Source organism: Microcaecilia unicolor, chromosome 2 (assembly GCF_901765095.1).
Source record: "Microcaecilia unicolor chromosome 2, aMicUni1.1, whole genome shotgun sequence".
NCBI classification, from domain to species: domain Eukaryota; kingdom Metazoa; phylum Chordata; class Amphibia; order Gymnophiona; family Siphonopidae; genus Microcaecilia; species Microcaecilia unicolor.
In genome coordinates this window covers 220,207,635-220,230,555 of record NC_044032.1, presented here as the reverse complement: position 1 = coordinate 220,230,555, position 22,921 = coordinate 220,207,635, and the positions used below count along the sequence as shown (strand labels likewise).

Below are 22,921 nucleotides of genomic sequence, written 5' to 3'. Positions count from 1 at the left end.
TCCCCTAAAGACCTCCGATAACAGTTGTTGCACAGACATTTTTTGCTCTGATAAAAGCTATAAACGAGGCTCCAATGCGCACACCATTGCCAAATGTCTACCATCAGCACCACTGAGGCTGGAATTGGAGCAACCAGCTTGGACTCTGCCAATTTGTCATCCAAAAGTTCACTGCGGGCTGCACCTTTGTGCTTTGTTTTGCTAGCTATGGTGTCACCGTCCTTCATCAGAAACCTGTCCATACAGTGAAAGCCATGAGTAGGCTATAATAGGAAGAAGAAATCAGCCAGGAAGAAAAAAAAGGGTGAAATCCGGGGGTTCCACTGAACAGCTCCAGGCAACCACGCGGTGCTCTGCTCATTGCTACTTTGTTTCTATTTCACATTTCTAATTCTTCATTGATTACAATTTAGTGAACTGCTTAGCTATTCTTATTGTTTGTGGTATGTTAAATAAAGCTGCAGTGTAAACTGCGATATGTGACGTGTGGTTTTTATTTAAATGTCACCTTTCTTGTCAGTGCCTGAGCCAATCACAACTCATACACTGACAGGAAGGGTGGGTGACATGTAGCAATGAGCAGCAGATTACTACTGCTTATATTTTAAAGTGGTAGTAATTTGCATGCTCATTGCTTACTGCATGCGACGTTATTTTAGGAGTGGGAATTTTGCAATAGAGCTACTGTTCTATCATGAGTATTTCTGCATTGCTTCCTTGGTTCTCTTCTTTAAAATAACTAAAGTTTATTACCACTCAGTTTTCTGTTCTGTTTGCCATGTGATTTTTGTGATTGTTTCAATCAGTTGGCCAATTTGTTTTCCTCTCATTTTGTTAAATGTGTATTTCTTCTTTTTTGGCAGGCCGACTTATCCGAGGGAAGAACAGATGAAAGAATTGATCAAAGATCATCTCTCCTGAGACTTGCAGAATTTAAATTAGGCCTGATTTCAACTGCTGTTATAATGTCATCTGATGGCTCGATGAATGCCTCGGTGAAGTTGACAAACTGCACTTTGGATGACAAACGGCAGTCTATCCAGAAGGCTACGCCAAGGTGTTTTGCATGTGTTAAAATATATAGTGCAGGCATTATGTATTTTTAAAATGGGTTGCCTTGTTCAAACTGTTTGGCTGCATTTTGACTGCTTCAACAGCAGTCCTATCATCATTTTGCTTGTCCTCAGACTAATAGATGAGTGGGGCAAATATTAGTGAGTTAAATTGAGTTTCATGCAGTATGTTCATTCATCAACCACTGACTTCACTGGTTGTACTGTGATCAGTCATTAAAAAAGGTGGGAGTAGGCTGCTGCTTAGGAACTGGTTATAAAGGAAGCATTCTGTAGTGAAATCTTTTACTGGTTTGTGTAAAAACGTTTTCATTAACATATTTGTTTTATGATAGTAGTAATACCCATTGAAGTACAAGTTTCTCATCATGAGCAGCTGTTTTCATGGAAGATGCTGTTTTCCATGGTAATATTGTTTTACCATATGCCATGTCAGAAAAGGTTCATTTGTCCCATCTAGTCTGCTCGTATATTGAGGAAATACAGTATTCCAGCTGCCAGTCACAGTTACTTGATTTCTTCGATATTTTCTTATCAAAGGCATTCTTGTCTTCCTCTCTTGGTTTTCTAATTTTCTGAATATATAAGATAACAGTCGCAAGTTATGATCCATCAGTATGTCCAACCAATCGGGCTACTACCAAAACATCTGCATATAACCCTTTGTTATTGCCACACAGTATACAAGCATCACTAACCTACCACCATCAAAGTTTAGTTTGCATACTGTATATTCTTAATTCTTTCTAGTATTAGCACTTTTTTGGAGGGGGACAGTAAATAAATAATGCTGGAATCAAATGAAATAGTGATCAAGGGCAGCTTCCAGTGCCAGTTATATTTTACACCTTGTAATTGGCTAAAATAAAATGCCAAAACTCCACCTTCTCACCATAGAGAGAGCACTACTTCAACAGCAGTCCCACCATTAACTAACCAAGGTGAGGAAGCACCAGCAGGTACAGTGGGGGAAATAAGTATTTGATCCCTTGCTGATTTTGTAAGTTTGCCCACTGACAAAGACATGAGCAGCCCATAATTGAAGGGTAGGTTATTGGTAACAGTGAGAGATAGCACATCACAAATTAAATCCGGAAAATCACATTGTGGAAAGTATATGAATTTATTTGCATTCTGCAGAGGGAAATAAGTATTTGATCCCCCACCAACCAGTAAGAGATCTGGCCCCTACAGACCAGGTAGATGCTCCAAATCAACTCGTTACCTGCATGACAGACAGCTGTCGGCAATGGTCACCTGTATGAAAGACACCTGTCCACAGACTCAGTGAATCAGTCAGACTCTAACCTCTACAAAATGGCCAAGAGCAAGGAGCTGTCTAAGGATGTCAGGGACAAGATCATACACCTGCACAAGGCTGGAATGGGCTACAAAACTATCAGTAAGACGCTGGGCGAGAAGGAGACAACTGTTGGTGCCATAGTAAGAAAATGGAAGAAGTACAAAATGACTGTCAATCGACAAAGATCTGGGGCTCCACGCAAATCTCACCTCGTGGGGTATCCTTGATCATGAGGAAGGTTAGAAATCAGCCTACAACTACAAGGGGGGAACTTGTCAATGATCTCAAGGCAGCTGGGACCACTGTCACCACGAAAACCATTGGTAACACATTACGACATAACGGATTGCAATCCTGCAGTGCCCGCAAGGTCCCCCTGCTCCGGAAGGCACATGTGACGGCCCGTCTGAAGTTTGCCAGTGAACACCTGGATGATGCCGAGAGTGATTGGGAGAAGGTGCTGTGGTCAGATGAGACAAAAATTGAGCTCTTTGGCATGAACTCAACTCGCCGTGTTTGGAGGAAGAGAAATGCTGCCTATGACCCAAAGAACACCGTCCCCACTGTCAAGCATGGAGGTGGAAATGTTATGTTTTGGGGGTGTTTCTCTGCTAAGGGCACAGGACTACTTCACCGCATCAATGGGAGAATGGATGGGGCCATGTACCGTACAATTCTGAGTGACAACCTCCTTCCCTCCGCCAGGGCCTTAAAATGGGTCGTGGCTGGGTCTTCCAGCACGACAATGACCCAAAACATACAGCCAAGGCAACAAAGGAGTGGCTCAGGAAGAAGCACATTAGGGTCATGGAGTGGCCTAGCCAGTCACCAGACCTTAATCCCATTGAAAACTTATGGAGGGAGCTGAAGCTGCGAGTTGCCAAGCGACAGCCCAGAACTCTTAATGATTTAGAGATGATCTGCAAAGAGGAGTGGACCAAAATTCCTCCTGACATGTGTGCAAACCTCATCATCAACTACAGAAGACGTCTGACCACTGTGCTTGCCAACAAGGGTTTTGCCACCAAGTATTAGGTCTTGTTTGCCAGAGGGATTAAATACTTATTTCCCTCTGCAGAATGCAAATAAATTCATATACTTTCCACAATGTGATTTCCGGATTTAATTTGTGATGTGCTATCTCTCACTGTTACCAATAACTTACCCTTCAATTATGGGCTGCTCATGTCTTTGTCAGTGGGCAAACTTACAAAATCAGCAAGGGATCAAATACTTATTTCCCCCACTGTATTAAAAAACAGATTGTGTGTGACAAAGCACAGCTGTAGCTTGATAGCCATAGTTGCCAGTTCCAAACTGTATCGCTGGACTCCTGGAAATGCAGATTACATCTCTGTAGTGTATCACTTATTTCAGAAATGTTTTGGTGATAAATTAGACCAAAAAAAAGAAGCAACAAAAGAAGGAACTCTACAAGAAGCACCAAGGCAAAAAAATAAAAAAAAGCGGTGACCATCAAATGAAGAGGCAATGTGACCAAGAAGTTCATTCCAACCTTATCTTGATTTATAAAACACTGACCTGACATGGCCATGATTTGGCACATATACAGGCTTATTTTTGAAAGAGAAGGGTGCCCATCTTTCGACACAAATCGCAAGATGGGCGTCCTCACACGGTTGCCCAAATCAGCATAATCGAAAGCCGATTTTGGGTGTCCTCAACTGCTTTCCATCACGGGGATGACCAAAGTTCATGGGGGCATATCGGAGGTGTAGCGAAGGCGGAACTTGGGCGTGCCTAACACTTGGACGTCATTGACCCATAATAAAAGAAAACCAAGGATGTCCCTGACGAGCACTTAGACGTTTTCACCCGGACCTGTTTTTCTTACGACTAAGGCACAAAAAGGTGCCGGAAATGACCAGATGACCACCGAAGGGAATTAGGGATGACCTCCCCTTACTCCCCCAGTGGTCACTAACCCCCTCCCACCCTGAAAAAAATGTTTAAAATATTTTTTCCAGCCTCAAATGTCATACCTAGCTCCATGACAGCAATATGCAGGTCCCTGGAGCAGTTTTAGTGGGTGCAGTGCACTTCAGGCAGGTGGACCCAGGCTCATCCCCCCCCCCCCCCCATCTGTTACACTTGTGGTAGTAACTGTGTGAGCCCTTCAAATTGGAGAGGGGAGAGTTGCATTGCACGTTAGAGGGAATTGAGTCAAAATAAAATTCTGCATGAAACATGCATCAACGTGGAATCCTTATAGATTGAAATTCCATGTGTGAAGGAAAAAAATATAATTATAGGGCTATACTACGTCCACCAGGCTAGAATGAGCAGACAGATGAAGGTATGTTAATAAAAATTAGAAAAGCTATCACATTTGGCAACAGTATAATGAGTGATTTCAGTTACCCCATTATTGACTGGTTAAGTGCCTCATCAGGAAGCGCCAAGGAGGTGAAATTTCTAGACGTAATAAATGACTGTTTCTTGGAGCAACTCGTCCAAGAACCGACAAGAGGGGAAGCTATTTTAGATTTAGTCCTTAGTAGAATGCAGGACTTAGTACAAGAGTTTATGGTGGTGTGTCCACTGGGAAACAGTGATCATAGCATGATCAAAGTTTACTTAACAACTGGAGTGCAGTCACTAAGGAAATTTACTGTAGCAGCATTTAAGGTCAGGTCGGCACTGGACGTTTGTGCTGTGCTGCTTGCTGTGACCATCTTTCCATCTGTGCTTGCCTGCTAGTGGTGCTGGTTCCCTGGGTCATCTTGCTGGGACCCCACTTCGGCTGGAACATCGCTGCCGGACCTGGTCAGGACTATTGCTGGCCATGCCCCTTGAGTGACATCACTCAAGGGTGTGTAGTGAAGAAGGCCAGGTGGTGATTGTGAGATAGTATGTGTGATGGGAGATTTTAATATTGCGTTTGGTCCATTGGAAGATACTTTTTTGAAAGGTTGTTAATGAGGCTACTCATAAGGCAGGTCATGTATTGGATCACTTATTTTTGTCAATAGGGTTAGTTCAGGTTCTGTGTCAGTCACCAGTAGTTAAGATCGTTCCTTGGTCAGATCATTATTTAATAACCTTATGCATTTTGTTTTGCAAAAAAGGATGTAGGTATTAAGAGATGTCCTTTGACTTTGTTAGATCACATTTTGGTATTGAGATCACATTTTGGTATTGATGATTTGGCTGATCAGTGGCTACCTTTATTGAGTATTGATGTTGATTTTTCTGTTACTGAAGCTGTCAAAGTGGAATAGGACCTTGAGTGAAGCATTGAATGTTATAGCCCCTATTAAGTTTTTGACAAAAAACAATGTTTACAAACTTCTTTGAGAACTGAACCAGTTATGCAAGTTAGGAGAGAACTAAGGCAGGCTGAGAGGAAATGGAGACAAAACTTATGATATTGAGGATTATGACAGTTATAAGTTACATTTACTGGAATATCTTGATGTATGTGAGCGCATGAGAAATGATTACTTCCATAAGTGTGTTCAGGATGCTGTGAACAGATTGCAGGAACTGTATCACATATTTAAAGTATTTGATTGAAGGGTATAAGGATGCAGATCAGAGCAGTGGATCTGATGCTATGGCCTATTCTGATTATAAGATGACCATGCTTGAGCAGCGGGTGGGTGATTGTATGATCCTCCAATTGATGACTATTGATTATAGAACCTATATGGGAGGCTGAGGTTCAGGAAGTGACAAGAATGGGTTCTGTAATTACTCCTACTTGGTCTTTATCTGGCCCATGTTCATCAGGAGTTATTCGACAGATGTTTGATAAAATTGCTTTGCCGTTAACGTGTATTATTAATAAGTACCTTAGTGATGGTGAGCTTCCAGCAGCTTGTAAAGAAGCTACAGTGAAACTAAAAAATGAGAAATTAGATCCTGGAAGTATGAGTAGTTACGGGCGCATTTCTGTGGTTCCTTTTTTGGGGAAAGTTATTGAGGGGGTTGTCTTGCAAAAACTTGACATTTTTGTGGAAGAGAATGATGATTTGAATAGATTTCAATATGGTTTTAGAAAAGCTCATAGTGTGGAGACGTTATTAATTTCTACAGTGGATACCATGAGAAGGGGTATTTTGATAAAAATGTATGCTATTGTCTAATATCATTGGATGTGTCATCTGCCTTTGATTCAGTTGATGGAGATATCCTGTTAGCTAGGCTAAAGAAGCTTGAAATAGGGGGTAAAGTGTATGATTGGTTTGCATCCTATTTGTCTGACCGTGTTTTGTTCAGAGTGGAGGAGGGGTTTCTAAATCTATTCCCATTTTGAGAGAGGTCCCACAGGAGTCTGCTTTATCTTCGCTTTTGTTTAACATTTATATGGCCCCATTGTGTGAAGTTTTTGAAACATTAGATGTTGAGTACCAGCTTTATACTTATGATATATAATTTTTCTTTTTCCAATAGTCATGGGGAGAACAGTTGTCCTCACATTTGATGGCATGTATGAATGCAATTTGAAAGTAGATGACAACTAATAAACTTAATTTAAATGTGGATAAAACTGAAATTCTTGTGATAGGGAAAAAAGAGGATGAATGTTGGCCTCAGACTCTTCGTGTAGGTGCAATTGATGTACCAGTGCAGAAGGAGATAAGATTGTTGGGTGTAATCTTGGACTGTCATCTTTCAATGAAAGAACAAATTATGCATGTAGTTAATTCAGCTTTCCATCAGTTATGGATGATGTTTTGTTTAAAACCCATGTTATGTACAGTGGATTTTAGGAGTGTTATTCAGGCTATGATTTTGTCAAAATTTTATTATTGTAATTCTCTTTATTTGGGTGTTCCAGAGTACAGGATCAAAGCTTTACAAATAGTACAAAATGCAGCTGCTAGGTTGGTTTTTGGTGTTTCCTGATTTGAAAATATAATTCTATTTTTGAAACAACTTCATTGGTTACCTGTAAAATATTGAGTGCAGCATAATGTTTTAAGTGTAATTCATCAAATAATATATGGTAAAAGTTTTCACTCAGTCTACATCAGGAAGGGCCGTTAAGATCAGATTTATCTAAATGTCCGTGTTTGCAATTGTCTTGGGTTTCTGCTTTTTCTGTAGCAGGAACTTTAATGTGGAATATCTTGCGAGGTCAGCTTTGCTTAACTGCTAGTTTCCAGCAATTTAAGAATTTATTAAAAACAGTTTTTGTTAAAGCGTACTATTGATATTGATATAGTGTAGTTTTGGAAGCTATGAGAACAGCACCTTATGTTTTGGATCATGTTAGTAGTATCTTGTTATATTTCTGTTAATAATGTTTTGTTTTACATTGGTATGTATGTCTTTACAGAAACCGCCTAGTTTATAGGTGGGTTAGAAGTGTTTAAAATAAATACATTTCAAAAGAGTAATGTGACGAAAATAGTAAAAAAAAAAAAAAAGCTGAATGGCTCAGCTGTAAAGTTTAGGACTTCAAATCAGGCATGGATGCTGTTTAAAAATACCATTTTGGAAGCCCAGATCAGATGTATTCCTTGTATTAATAAAGGTGGAAAGAAGAGCAGCAAGCATGGTTAAAGGGAGAAATGAAAGAGGCTATTAAAGCCAAAAGAACATATTTCAGAATATGGGGAAAAGATCTGAGTGAAGAAAATGAGAAGTAGCATAAGCACTGACAAGTTAGATGCAAAGCATTTATAAAGAAGGCCAAAAGAGAATACGAAGAGAAACTTGCCTCAGAGGCAAGAAGTCCTAGTAATAACCACTCGCCCCCACCTACCCTCCTCTCCTCTTTCCTCTACACATTAATTGATTTGCTTGCTTTATTTTTGTCTATTGGATTGTAAGCTCTTTGAGCAGGGACTGTCTGTCTTCTATGTTTGTGCAGCGCTATAGAAATGCTAAATAGTAGTAGTAACTTTTTCAGGTATATCGAGCAGAAAGCCTGTGAAGGAATTCATGGGACCTTTAGATCACAAAGGAGTAAAAGGGGTACTCAGGGAGGACAGGGCCATAGTACAGAGGCTGAATGAATTCCTTGCCTTAGTCTTTACTGAAGAAGATGTAAGTGATCTACCTGTACCAGAGATGGTTTTCAAAGGTGACAATGCAGAGGAACTGAAAGAAATCTCTGTGAATCTGCAAGATGTACTGAGCCAAATTGACAATACTGGGCTAGATGGACCATTGGTCCGATCCAGTATGGCTATTCTTTGTTATGATAATGCTGGAATGAATTTGGGTCGCATCACCTCTTTATTTGATGGTCACAGCTGATTTTTTTTTGCCTTGATAAATTGGAAAAATCATTGTGTGTGTGAATTCACTTTCTCTTAGAGTAGAGCTGTGTGCTTTGTGTGATAGTATATATCCTGTCTTACATCAAAAATCTGTGTATAACATGAAGGTAAAAATGTAATACAGCTGATTTGTAGCTGACATTTATGTGAAGTATGTCCATTGTTGCTCAGTGACATTGCTTGATCACTATATATCAAGCAATGTCACTGAGCAACACTGGACATACTTTGTTGGAAGACACTATGCACATCTGTATATTGTGCAAGCATCTGGAAACAGAACACCTGTCTTAGTATTCATGCCTACTGAACTTTTTTCAGAGGAAGCTGAACAATTTTATGGAGCCAAATAAATTGGGGAGGGATGAACTTGTGCTTTTTTATACAACTGCATCAGCTTTTTTCAGGGTTGATTCATTTTCATTGTTTATTTTTCTTATATATAAAAATAATTTGATGGTTGTTGCTACAGAATGCTGGAAATGAAACAAGAAGGTGAAAAAAATTTTATGGTGGTGGTTAGCTACAAGCAAGGAAGAGATGGCACTGTACTTGATGTAGATGTTCGAGATATCTACCTGTGTGCCAGCATGGAATTTCTACTCACTGTTGCAGATATATTTCTAAAAGCAAATGAGCAAAGCTCTGCTGCCCTAAGGAGCAAACAAACAGCAGCAACCACCACAAAGGAACAAGGTCAGTTAATTTTATAGATGTTTTCTTAATTATTTACAACTTTCATAGTTGAATGCTTTCATAGCACATACAAGTGCCCAACAGCATTGTTTCTTTTGACTAACTGAAAAAGTATTGTACTGGCCAGCAGGAAACAGAGGTAAGTTGCTTAACTTGAGGCTTGCTTGGGATGAAGCTCCTGAAGAATAGAAAGCATAATGTTGCATTGTTTTGAATTGGTACCTAAATCTTTGACGTAAATAGACAATTTGCATTTTTAAAACAGCACATAGGTATATCTTTCCTTCTGCATTTGTAGTAGTAATGAAAGGAAAATGTGAATGACTTTACGTTGCTTATTTCCCCCAGAGTTTGTGTCTGACTTTATATTGCTTATAGCCCACAGAGTTTGTGTCTGCAATAAACTTTACCATCGGAAATGGTAAACACAGATTTGATGATGATATAGAATATATTATTCCCTTACTAAATTTTGCCCTCAAGAATACCCTCAAATAATGAGCTTGATGTAATAATCTGTACTGTCTTTTAGCTGGGTGGTTTACTTTTGAATTGCCAGTGCTAACATTACTTAGTATCTGTACTAGACCAGTCCAGAACATGTGGATTATGTCTGTATAGAATGTTCAACCATCTGTCCCCAGCAGATGGTTGCGGTACACCATGCAGCTCGTGGGCTTACATGGGCCTACTCAGCTTCTGAACATAAAGCTAGATGAGAAGGAAATGGCATAAGGAGCACTTGGATTTACAAAGTTCCATAGGTTACTATTGAGCTCATTTTCGAAAGAGATCGCTGGCCATCTTCTGACACAAATCGGGAGATGGCCAGCGATCTCCTGATCCCGGCCAAATCGGTATAATCGAAAGCCGATTTTGGCTGGTGCCAACTGCTTTTCGTCACGGAGCCGGCCAACCTTCAAGGGAGGGTACGGAAGGCGGGACGGGGGCAGGGCGGGGGCGTGGTTACGAGATGGTCAGCTTCATCCCATAATGGAGAAAAAGATGGCCAGCTCAGACCAGCATTTCACCGGCTGCACTTGGTCCATATATTTTTAGACCCAAATCACAAAAAAGTGCCCCAATTGACCAGATGACCACCGGAGGGAATCAGGGATCACCTCCCCTTACTCCCCCAGTGGTCACCAACCCCCTCCCACCAAAAAAAAAAAAATTAAAAAACATTTTTTGCCAGCCTCTATGCCAGCCTGAAATGTCATACCCAGCTCCATCACAGCAGTATGCAGGTCCCTGGAGCAGTTTTTAGTGGGTGCACTGCACTTCAGGCAGGTGGACTCAGGCCCACCCCCTCTATCTGTTACACTTGTGGTGGTTAATGTTGAGCCCCCCCCCCCCCCAAAACCCACTGTACTCACATGTAGGTGCCCCCTTCACCCCTTAGGGCTATGGTAATGGTGTACAGTTGTGGGGTGTGGATTTTGGGGGCTCAGCACACAAGTTAAGGGAGCTATGCACCTGGCAGCTATTTTATTTTATTTTTTTAATTTTTAGAAGTGTCCCCTAGGGTGCCCAGTTGGTTTCCTGGCATGTCAGGGGGGCCAGTGCACTAAAAAAGCTGACTTCTTGGTCCTCGAGTGCTGCAATCCAGTCGGGTTTTCAGAATTTCCCCAATGAATATGCATGAGATCTATTTGCATGCATTGCCTCCATTGTATGCAAATAGATCTCATGCCTATTCATTGGGGAAAACCTGACCTGGCAAGGGCCGAGGTTGGACACTCCTGCTCTAGACAGTGGAGGTTTATTTTCAAGCAGGTCTTCCTTCTCATGGCACAGGCAGCTATTTCTTTCTTGAGCACTGAGGCCCCCAATGCAGAGAAAGAAATGTGGGCACTAGAGACCATTAGCCTTGCATTAGTGAGCACAGAATGCTCAGAGGCTCTAGCGCAGGAAACTAGTGCGCCAAAGATTAGCACAAATAACATGCTAATATAGTCAAATAGATGTTAGAGGTAATGTCCAGTGCTTAGAGAACAGCACACAAAACAAAGCCTCCCTTACTGCTGAAAAAATAACATCAGCTCAGAGCAGGTATTAGGGTGTTTGAAGAGAGGATTTCTCACGATTCTCTCTCTAAAATCTGCTGGTTTTTCTTTAATTTTGAAGCAGAAAGAAGCCCATGGAAGCCCTAAGCACCAGTGGTGAGAAACAAATGTGCATCAATCCGAGCAAACCCAAAAGTGAAAGCACCCATTGGCGCCTGTTTCCTATGTTTAAATATCAGCCTTTCAAGTAAAATAAAAATTGAAAAGCTTATATTTAAAGGAGCAGAAAACAGACGCTAATGTGTGCTTTACGTTCGGGTTTGCCTGTCACATGCGCACAGGAGCTGGGCAAATCCCCCCCTCCTTGCTTTCGATTTAACAGTGTGCATATCATTTGTATAGTATTTCCTTTGAGCATTGATGAGCTAGTTTTCTGTGCTGTTGGCTTACCATGGGAGTTATAAGCGTCAGGGCCCACTGAGTATACTACATGGCTCTGGTCTCTGCTTCCGTACAGGAAGCCTCTAGCAGTGCAGTATTTTGAGATTTTCTAGGGTGTTGAGGAATTTCTGGATCACACTGGCCTCTGTTTTCTTCCTCCTTTCCCTTCCATCTACATCTACTAGCAGGGATCTCTTGTTTTATTCTCTACCATGCTTATTTTAAAGGTGTTTGGTTCATTTTTTTTTTTAATTCTCTGCTCACATCTATAGCATATCCTAGTTCTGGGATTGTGGTACCTTGTTTCCTACCAGCGCATTTCCTCTTTAGATTCACTTTTGTGTGCCTGTTTCCTATTCCAAAGCTGTTGTAAGAGGACTGCCTTCGGATTCCTATAAACTTCAGATTTGGTTGGAATCTTCTATCCTTTGCCAGTGTCAAGGTCAACTCGTCCTAGATAAATTGCTTCTGAAGATTTGTAGTATAATTTTTCAACAGAGACTCATCTTGATTTCTTTCCTCCTCCTCCCCGTCGTGGGAGGATGTCATAGACTTATTCTCCTCGACTGGAAATATTAGAAGCCTTATTTATAAAGCAGGCTTCGCAGCTACACTATTTCCTTCATTACTAGCTGGGTTGCTTTTTTCAGACCTTATTCTGTAAGCCCTTCTTTGATATAGTTTGTAACCTGGAGGCTTTTCAATCTATGCTTTTGCCTTAAGGCTTTATTTATAGTTTTTTTTTTAATTCTTTATTTATAAGTTTCATAATTATATTTGCATAACATAAATGCTTAAAGCAAGAAAGAAAAATTAAAAGGAATTGAGAAAATATTCGAGAAATTACATAAAAATTCGTCCACAATAAGGTTGGACAAGATACAAGGAAATAATGAACATAATAGTGAATTAATATAACTAAACCAAGAGGGAGGATGCAAAAAGTCCGCTAGCGATTTCCAGCATTTGTTGATGCATACAAACTGCGAACGTCTCCTTGTTCATGAGATATTATAAATTCCTGCATTTTCCTTGGTTCAAAGAAAACATAATTTATCGAATTTAAAGATACTAAACACCTACAGGCAAATTTTAAAAGAAAAGCTTTATTTATAGTTATAGTGGCTATTCACCCTTTTCATTTACTGTTGACCTTGCAGATTAGATTTACTTATTTGGATTCTGCATATCCATTTCTGCCTTTAGTAGACATATCAGTGTTCCCCATGTTTTTGATAGACTGTCATCTATTAATGCAAAAATGCTAGGTTTTTCTGGAACATCATGGTCTTCAGTTCCTCTAAGTCTCTTTTCTCCCTTACCTCTCCAGTTTGGTTTCCCTCATGACTGTCTCCTCTTCCAGTTTCAATTTTCAGCTTTTAGTTGTCATACCTGTTTTAGAGGAAATAGCCTGTGTAGATTGTTGTAGTATTTTACCAGGAAATTCTCTTCCTTCATAATTCCTAGGATTTCCTTGACTTGCTTGAGTTTTCAGAGCTAATCTCGTGTTTGCAAAGGCAACTTCTGTGGAACCAGCAACAGTTACCTGTCCGTTTGTGAAATGCAAGAATTTTGCTTCAGAGCTAAAAAGGGGACCTTTGCTTGTCTGGCTTAAGCAGTTTGTTCATTTGGTCTGTTTTCCCAAGCTCCATTCTTAGTTCAGGGAATTTCTCCTTCTCTCCCTTAGAGGTCCTTTTACTTCTCACACTAATCACCTTTGGGAGAGTTTAAGTTGGGGAGGGAAAAATAGCTCATATAGGTGATATATGTTCCTGCTCAATCATCCACACAAAGGATAAAATAATTTTTAGCATGCATGCTGTTACGAGTGGTACTTTTTAAAAGGAAAATAAACAAATCGAGGTTGACAATGAAACAAATAGGAATGGTGCTAGTCAAACTGTTAGTCAAACTGTAATCAAATCAAGATGTGACTCGACATGAGCCTGCGTTTAACCACCTGGCCTGCATCAGAAGTGTATGAAACGTGAAAATACATATATATATGGTAACCATATTCCTAAATTATACAAAGAAGCTATCTTTAAAAATGAACACAACATAGATAGTGGACTATATGTATTAGTCATCACTTAAGTGTTAACAGTACATTTCCTTCTAAAATCATGAGTAAAAAAATGTAGCATGAGAAGTCTAAACTGATATCTAAACAATGAGAGACACATCTGAAACGTAAGGAAAAAAATCAAAGCAAATATATATGAAGGATATTCTAAAAAATGAGATAGTAAAGGATTATTACGCCAAATTGTAGATTTACATACACCCCACTAAAATAAGAATAAATTACATTAGTATACAACATGTATATCAAAACAAATAGCTGTCCTGAATAAAAAATGAAACATAAAATAAAGATAATGCAGCTGTAATCATGCATAAATCATTGAATTTACAATTAAATATGATCATCATAACAGTGGAGGACATCCATACTATAAACATCCTGTAGGTATTCTTCAGTAAGTGATGCAAAAATATACAGTTGCCCTAGCATGTCTTGTGATGATTAAATAATGGGAGCTTACATACCCAATGCCACTTCTGTAATGAACTGGAGTTCCCATATGCTATAAAATTAAACTGTTCAAAAAAACATAGGCAGATGTGCTCAACTTAATCTCACTTATGCAAATCTGTCAGAAAATAAAAACCAGTGTTTAGAAATACAGTTTTTGCTATAGATTATGGTTTTTGTTTTGCTGTCCAGTTTTCAAAAGGAAACAGTATGTTTTTATAATTAGTTGGCCCCTACACACGTTCAGATGGGCAGAGAAAGTTATCAAGCTTATATAAAGTATGAACTACATAATCAACTAAAATAGCTCAATAATGATAATTATAGTTCCCTATAACCTCCTAAGTATTAAATATTTGAATTACTTTAATTAGGATGAAAAAACCTCAGATGCCCTGCTTGCAATTTAAACCAGTGTTTAAAGCTAGGGCTGTAATCCAGAACATTGGTCAGAATATCTCAAATTGTAAAATTCAAGTGGAAAAATAAGTGAAAACACTCTTAACTCACATATCCCATATTCCTGTGTATGGTGGTGTCTGATTTCCCCCTCAGCCTGTTGGTCATCTTTCCAATATTTTTCAGTAGTGTGTATTTCCATAAGTGTAAAAAGGCCCTTCTTTCCCTTAATTATAAGAGAATTGTGGCATTCTATCTGGTTAGAACCAAGCTCATAAAAAGCCTACCTAGCCCTTTTTTTCCCTCTTGATCCTAATAGGCTTGAGAGTGCAGTTACAAAACACATAATTTTAATCAGATTGCAGTTGCATCATTTTCTTTTATACGCAAGCACTTAGAGGCATGTTGAGACCCATAATGTTAAGGCAGTTATGAAGGTAGTTCTTCGCTTCCCAATCAGCGGATTCTCATACCTATACTGTCTAACACACAGCATACTGGCAGCATAGGAAGTTTGAATTCTGTTCTCTATGCTATCTTTGGTTGGTAGAGACCAACTCCATCCGTTTTAGAACCCATTTTGTAATTTAGTGTTGTGTTTACCGTTTAAAAAAACACTAAATAGAAATCACAGGTGAGTGATGATTCTGCTTTTTGTTGACGGCAGTCCATAGCTAGGAAGTCCCTTGTGTGTGATATATCAAACAGCTTGTCTTCAGAGAAGGCAATGTTATTTACCTGTTAGCAGGTGTTCTCTTAAGGCAGCATTTCACCAGTCACACAATCCCACCCTCCTGCCCTTTGAAATTGTCCCTCCATCAGAACGGTGAAAGGAAGTTGTACTTCTGTTGTAGTGTGGGAACCCCTGCTATGAGGAACTAGTAGGTCCTTGTTGGCTTTAGTGTTGAAGTGATCTTTAATTATAGAATGAGTTATCCCTCTTTTATTACCAACTCAGTATGAAACAAACTATGACGGTGTTCAAAATTAGTATGCCAGACAGGCATATGTCCTTCTTGCTGGACAGACATAATTTTTGCAGTTACATTCTATATTCTGGGAAGTCTAGTAATTGGAACATTTCTTACATCCATATAGTGGAATCCACCAGCAGAAGGAGGCTTTAACTTCATCCAGGATCCCTTTCAACTCTTAAAGAAAGCTTTTTCATTTCCCTTGAGTGGATTATTCATTCACAGCCCTTGAGTGGTCCAGACCTTATTCTCCAGGTGGTCTATTCTCCAAGTTTATGAAATGGGCTGCTGCATCCTTCATTTTCTATAGTGCAATCATTGTCATCTGTGAAACTAAAAAACCCTAGAGGCATTTTGACTGGGCAATGAAAAGCTTTTGGGCCTTTCTTTAAAGCTCTGGAAGAATCTCCATTCTGCACAGCATGGAGTTGCATGGCCCATGTACAGTATGTTATCGTGACCCATGTATGTTATCAGTGACCTCCCTCCATAGAACACCTGTTACAGATAAGCAAGATTAGATTGTGGACATGGACAAAGTATACTTGGATTTCAGCAAAGCCTAGGATATAGTAGTGTGGTTGCTGTGCTAATAAGAAAACAAAAAACTTAATACATATGTTTTAATTTCGCTTGCACTTTGCCAGTGGTAGCCCAAGATAAGTTACATTCAGGTACAACAGGTGCTTCCCTACCTCAGAGGGCTTACAACCTTACGTTTGTACCTAGGTAAATAGAGGGTGAAGTGATTTGTCCAAGGTCGCAAGCATCAGTGGAGAAGTGATATTTGAACTCTGGTTTCTCTGGTTATCAGCCTGCTGCTCTAATATCTAGATAGCTACCCCATTCCATTTGTTGACTAGCATTTGAGAATTATACTTTTCAAAACAAAATGAGTAATCACAGTATCTGCCATCATATTCTATGCTTTTATGTTTCCATTCTGGTGGTGAATATCACTATAGCAGTTTGAATGAATTGTAAGCATAAAAGTGGGATTTAGAGATGTCTGGGAAGAAGTTGCATGTAATTAAGCAGGATATGGTTTGAGCATGAACTAGTTTTTAATGGATATGCAGAGGGGGAAAAGGTGAAGCAGTATCATAGTGATTTATTTGTTTTATACAAACCTGGATTGCATTTTATTTTTTTAGCTGCAGCACCCCCTGTTTCTAAAATGGAGATGCACGTTTTTGTTAAAAACCCAGAGATTGTGTTTGTTGCTGATTTGACAAGAAGTGATGCTCCTTCACTAGTAGTTACAACACAGTGTGAACTCTGCATTAAAAACAGCCCTGAAGCACAGAAGATGACAGCTTCTGTTAAAAGTCTACATGTAAAAGCCTGCCCCTTTCTTCAAGAAAAAAGAAAAGGAAATATAACCACGGTGAGTTTACCAATCCTAATTTTGATTGCTGCATAATTTTTAAGATAGTATGAAACAATAAGGATTTTCTTTTCAGTTCTTTTATTTACAATAACATTTGTGTTGTCTGGACTTTAAACTGATTTTCAAATAAAGTTCTGTGCATAAGAACATTTGAAAATGTTCTGTGAGCAGTTATACCTGTTATCTCATGTCCATAGCTTTTCTGAGATAAAAATACATATATGTTTTTGAAAATTCAAAAATATGCATGTAAGCACAAATTATTCTCTTACCCCACCACTAGGAACGCCATTATATTCTGGTAGTTACCCCGTGTGCAGGTAAAGTTACATCTACAATGTTAATATGAAAGGATTCTTTTAACCACTATATCCCCTGAATAAGGGTCCAATGCGGTTTACAAATTAAAAGCAAAACTACAACCATATATGTAACATTCAATTTAAAAATCGCAATCTGCCAGAACGGTTTACAGATTAATAGCAGAATTACAACCCATACATATAATGTTCAATTTGAAAATCGCAATCTACCAAACAGGAAGCTTTATTATGTTTATTACAATTTTTGATATACCACGATTTCCCGAATAAGGTTCATAGCAGTTCACAAATAATTATAAAAATATTAACACATAAAGACATGAAAAGGAACGCCATCATTAAATTAACTGTTCAACTAAGAACATGATTACAGGAGACCATCAAATCTCTATGGATGTACCAAAAGATTTAGGAGGACATTTGGGAAATTCAGTGTTCCAACTCACCGGGGATGATGACAAATCGACTCTTTCAGTAGAAGACAGAGTTCTTGAGAATAATGGATAAGGAATTCTACAAGGATGAGTCAAACAGCTGGGTTGCTTCTCTGCCATTTTGGATGTCCAGATCACGACTCCATAACATGAGAGAGCAAACTCTCTCTTATGTCACTTCATTGCAAGAGACTGTAAGAAGTTTTTAGTTTTCTGCAATATGCAAAATAGTTCTTCTCGGTCCTAATGACAGAAGGAAAACAATTCCAGAAAAGTATTGCTAAAGATGAAAACATAGTATTGAGGAGTAGCCTAGTGGTTAGTGCAGTGGACTTTGATCCTGGGGAACTGAGTTTGATTCCTACTGCAGCTCCTTGTTACTCTGGGCAAGTCACTTAATCCTCCATTGCCCCTGGTACAAATAAGTATCTGAATATACTATGTAAACCGCTTTGAATGTAATTGCAAAAACCTCAGAAAGGCGGTGTATCAAGTCCCATTTCCCTTTCCCTATAAAAATGCACACCTTTAAAAAAATGAGGCCTAAACACAAATGAACTCTATAACTGTACAGAGAAGTGAGTCAAAGGGGCAACAACTAAATTTATCAATAGCTCTGACACAACCCCGTGTAAAATCTGAAACATCAGACAAGCAGATTTATATAAAATTCTTTCCTGAACAAGAAGTCAATGCAAATTGGATGTATGAGAAGAGATGCTGCTACATTTACTAAGTTTAAATATTAATCTGGCTGAAGTGTTCTGAATCAGTTGTAACTTTTTCATAAGCCTTGAGATTAACCCCAAATAAAGGACATTGCTGTAACTGAGGTGAGGTAAAATTAGTAACTGTACCAGTAGAGCAAAGACACCTTGCTCAAAATAAGAATGAACCAGTCTTAACTGCCTCAATTTGAAAAATGATCCACAAATGAGTTTTTTTGTGGTTCAAAAGATGATGAAGAATCCAAAATAATGCCCAGAACTCTGGACTTTTTGTCAACTGGCAAGATACCAGCCTTATCTAGATTTATAGAGTTAAATGTAATAACACCAGGATTTTTGAACCATAAAAATCTTAATTTTGTTGGAATTAAGTTTTAGCATGTTATCTGAGGCCCAACATTGAATTCTTTTCATACAACAGTTCACTCGTTTTGAAATATCTGTCATAATTCAGAAACTGGTAATAACAGTAAAATGTCGTCTGCATAGGAGAGCAGAAGTTCCCCAGGGTTCGGCCCAATTTTACCCAAAGAAGCCATAAAGAAATTAAAGAGCAAAAGAGATAAGGGAGAACCCTGAGGAACTGTGCAATCTGGAGACCAAAATTTAGAAAGCAGATTATTTTTCTGAACACAGTAATGTCGGTTCTTCAAAAAATCCTGAAACCAGGCAATAACTGAGCCTGAAAGACCAATTTCACTCAGTCAATCAAAAGAGTTTGGCCACAGCATTGAAAGTAGCAGATATATCAAATTGAAATAGTATAGTCTGTCTACCCAAACTTAACTGTTTCTTAACATGAGATATTAGGTACCCATTAAAGCGTTTCGGTACTTTGGTCAGATCTAAACCCAAATTGGGAAGAATGCAGACAGAAAGAATTTCTCCAAGTAAGCAGAAAATAATGAACTCACATATGTCTCAAAAATCTTAGTGAGAAGAGAGATACTAGTGACTGAGCGGTAGCTAGGATCAAAGCTAAATCAACCCTGCTGCTTTTGGGATAGGTGTCTGTATAATTTGTCCCATGTGTCCCGTGTCAGAAGATAAAGAACCTGAATGTAGCAAATCATTAATACCTGCAGTGAACCATTGGAGTATAACTTCAGGAATGGAAGAGAACAAAGATACTAGGCAAGCATCGAGAAAACAATAAGAGTGTGCTGCTTTCAATAAGAGAGAATGAACCTTATCAACTGTAACCGGTTGAAAGGAGTCTCATATTCAGTCAGTAATATATAGTTGATCAATGGCCAAAATGTTTCCACTAGGCATTGTTAGAGAGGCTGTTGTCTCAAAACTGGGTCACCTTATTCAAAAAAATAGTGAGTTCTTGAGCAAGGAAAGCAATTTCTTTGGGATTAAAATTTTCAAATCCGATAAGCTTACTATAATATGATTTTCTAGCAATGTCAGTTTTCCTTTTGTATTTAAATTGTAACTTCCATGAGGATTTATCAGTCAGATCTTTAGTTTTATGTAATTGCCTCTCTAATCGATGGCATTTCTGCTTCATGGTACAGAGCTCATCAGTAAACAAAAGGGAGTGTTTGTTGACTCTAATCTTCTAAGATAGTAAGAGGAGCTACCTTGTATAAAATTGATTTAGATACCAAATCCCAACAGGAATTTATAGAGCTACTAGTAAAAAAGCCCTGTTTCTGATGCAAATGAAACAGGGGCTAGCAAGGTTTTCTTCTGTGTGCATGTGGGAGTGTGTGTGTGTCCCTGCCCTCTGCCCTCTCTCCCTTCCCCTGTGCTGTCTGTCCCCTCTGCTCTCTGTCCCCTCCCCCCTCGGAATCGAGGTCTTCAGTGTTAAGTTTCCTGCTGTGCTGTGTTTGTGTTACAGAGATAGTGAGGGCTTCTGCACGCTCTCCCCTCCCCCCGCTGAGTCATTCACTGTTACAGAGCGAGCGATTTGATTTCGTGCTTTGCTATGTTTTCCTTCACTGTTTGTGTTACAGAGAGAGCGAGGGCGGGGCAGACAACTCATGGGGAAACCGGATATCTCTTCCCCTTCACACTTCCGGCTGGAGGCTTCATTTAGAACGTTGTTGGTGCCTTTTATATATAGAGATTACCTGAATCTGCAGACAAACAAGTACTTGGTTCATCAGACATTACCAAGTCATCCATTTCAGTCCAAAACAGAATGACATTAATTATTCTCCTTGAAAGCACAGATTTAAATAGTTGTCTGTTCACAGATTTAGTTAGGCAAATGGTCAAAATAAAATCCAGTTGGTAGTGATCAGACCAGAGAATGGGTGATGAAGCAATCAAATCTGCTAAACCCATGGAGTAAACATATATATTTTTGCCTGCATGAGAGAAATTTGCATGCAGTGCCTGCATTGTACACAAATATCTCGTGCATATTCATTGTGGATATCCTGAAAACTTGACTGGCTTGGTGTGTCCCGAGGACTGGGTTGAGAACCCCTGCTATATAGGGATCCTCTGTTTATCCCATGCCTTTTTGAATACTGTCACTGTTTTCTCCCCAACTCCTCTACGGGGAGGGCATTCCAGGCATCTACCACCCTTTCCATGAAAAAGTAATTCCTGATGTTGCTCTTAAGTTTTACCTCCTGATTTTTATGCACTATCTTTTTGTTTGTGGAAGAAACCATGTGGCTACTTTTGTCATTTCTCTGTCACAAGCAGGATGATATCAGCTACACAGGTGAATGACTTCCATTAGTACAAGATAGAATAACTCTTTTACTAGGAGCTTGGCTTGTTTCCTGATGCCACCCACCATGTAAGGCTTCTCAGTCTCTTACTTTGTCAATGGATTTGGAGTTTGTAAGGATATGTTTGACACCTCCTCCAGTACAGCTTCAGTAACAGTTGAATCTGTAGGCTAGCTTGACTGAGGGCCTCCGGCCTTGCAGAGATATGCATGACAAGCTAGTGGATGTAATACAGTACATAGTATTTCTTCTCAAAGAATATGTCAACTGTATACTCATTCACACACTCAGTAGCACCGGCAGCAAAGGCAGAGTAATAGTGAGTAAAGTTTATGAAATACAAAACCAGTTCAGGCAAAGACTACCTCAAGTTTCTGACTATATCAAATCAAGATTGCTAGTGCAACCAGTCAAGATCTCGTGAGGATTCCAATGGGACGGAGGATCTTTTTCCAGAGGTGAATGGCTCTTCATAACAATTGAAAATTTAGATCTTAAAGATCACACCATGGGTGTAGGTTCCATCAGATCAGTTTCTCAGTCTGTCTACTAGCCATCTCATCAGTCCACAATGATCTTTGGGAGTTACTCTCTCTTCTAGTGGCAAATGTAATTTTAAAAAAACGCCAGCAAGAGAAATTTGGGTTAATCAAAATACGTCCTTATTTATGCCTAAGAAATCAGAAGACTTCAGCCTATTTTAAACCACAAGTTTCTGAAAGAAAGAGAAATTAGTAAGGTCACTTGGCACCATTCTCCCTTGAGAAGGATAACTAGTTTGGGTTGCTGAATCTGGAAGGTGGTGTTACACCTATGTCAAGTACTTCAAGCACAGAAAATTCCTGCACTTTATATTAAGAGGTGAGCATTATCATTTTCTTCCAATTTGGTCTGTCTGCAGTCCCAAGGCTGTTCTTTGCAGGGAAAATGTTATCTGCTCATTTCTGGATGATTGGCTCATAAGGGGTGGCATCTTTAAGTAGACCCGGTTATTATTGCACTTTATAATGAAAATGCTACAATCCCTAGGTTTTGTCATAAACATCCAAAACATCTAGCAAGTAACCTGCTCTTCAGTTGAATCCATAATCCAGTTCTCATAAGCATGGAAATGAGAGAGGCATTATCACCTTACAGGAGGGCAGGTGATATAATTGTGTTGATCTCTAGAGTTAACAAACTATCATATGTTACAGCACTCTCCATTATGACACCTGGTGGCCACAGTATGTGAGTCATTATCTTATCAAATAAGAAAGGAGAGAGGTTTTGTATTTTAATTCACACCTTTTTGAGTAGTAGCTCAAAGTGTTTGGGTGCACTTAGTATTTAGAGTTTAGTCTGTACCTGAATCACTGGAGGGTTAAGTGATTTAAGTTCACAAGAATTAGTAGTGGTATTTGAACGCCGACTCCCCTGGTTCTCAGCCTGCTGCTGTAACCATTTAGCTTCTACTTTGAATAGTGGTTCAGTCCCTGAAATGGTGGTGGGATTGATCCAACCTTTTGAAAGGAAATTATGCCAGCATCCCCTGTTCCACCTGGCTCTCATGATGAGGGCCCAAATATTACATCTGCATAGTCGAGGAGTCTGATCATAAGAAGAAAAGATCATCGTATAAATCATTTGGATTTGAGAATAATTTTCTGTGCTATGAAGATTTGA

The 22,921-nt window shown here is 39.2% G+C and overlaps 1 protein-coding gene across 1 annotated transcript in view; it reads left to right on the top strand.

Annotated features, from left to right (window-relative positions):
- VPS13A (vacuolar protein sorting 13 homolog A) overlaps positions 1 to 22,921 on the top strand; it is a 556,982-nt gene that overhangs the window by 251,144 nt on the left and 282,917 nt on the right. The window contains exons 37-39 of the mRNA XM_030193720.1: positions 864 to 1,057; positions 9,103 to 9,326; positions 16,840 to 17,072. Of these exons, the coding sequence (XP_030049580.1) occupies positions 864 to 1,057; positions 9,103 to 9,326; positions 16,840 to 17,072 (651 nt within the window). The remainder of the gene's footprint in view (positions 1 to 863; positions 1,058 to 9,102; positions 9,327 to 16,839; positions 17,073 to 22,921) is intronic.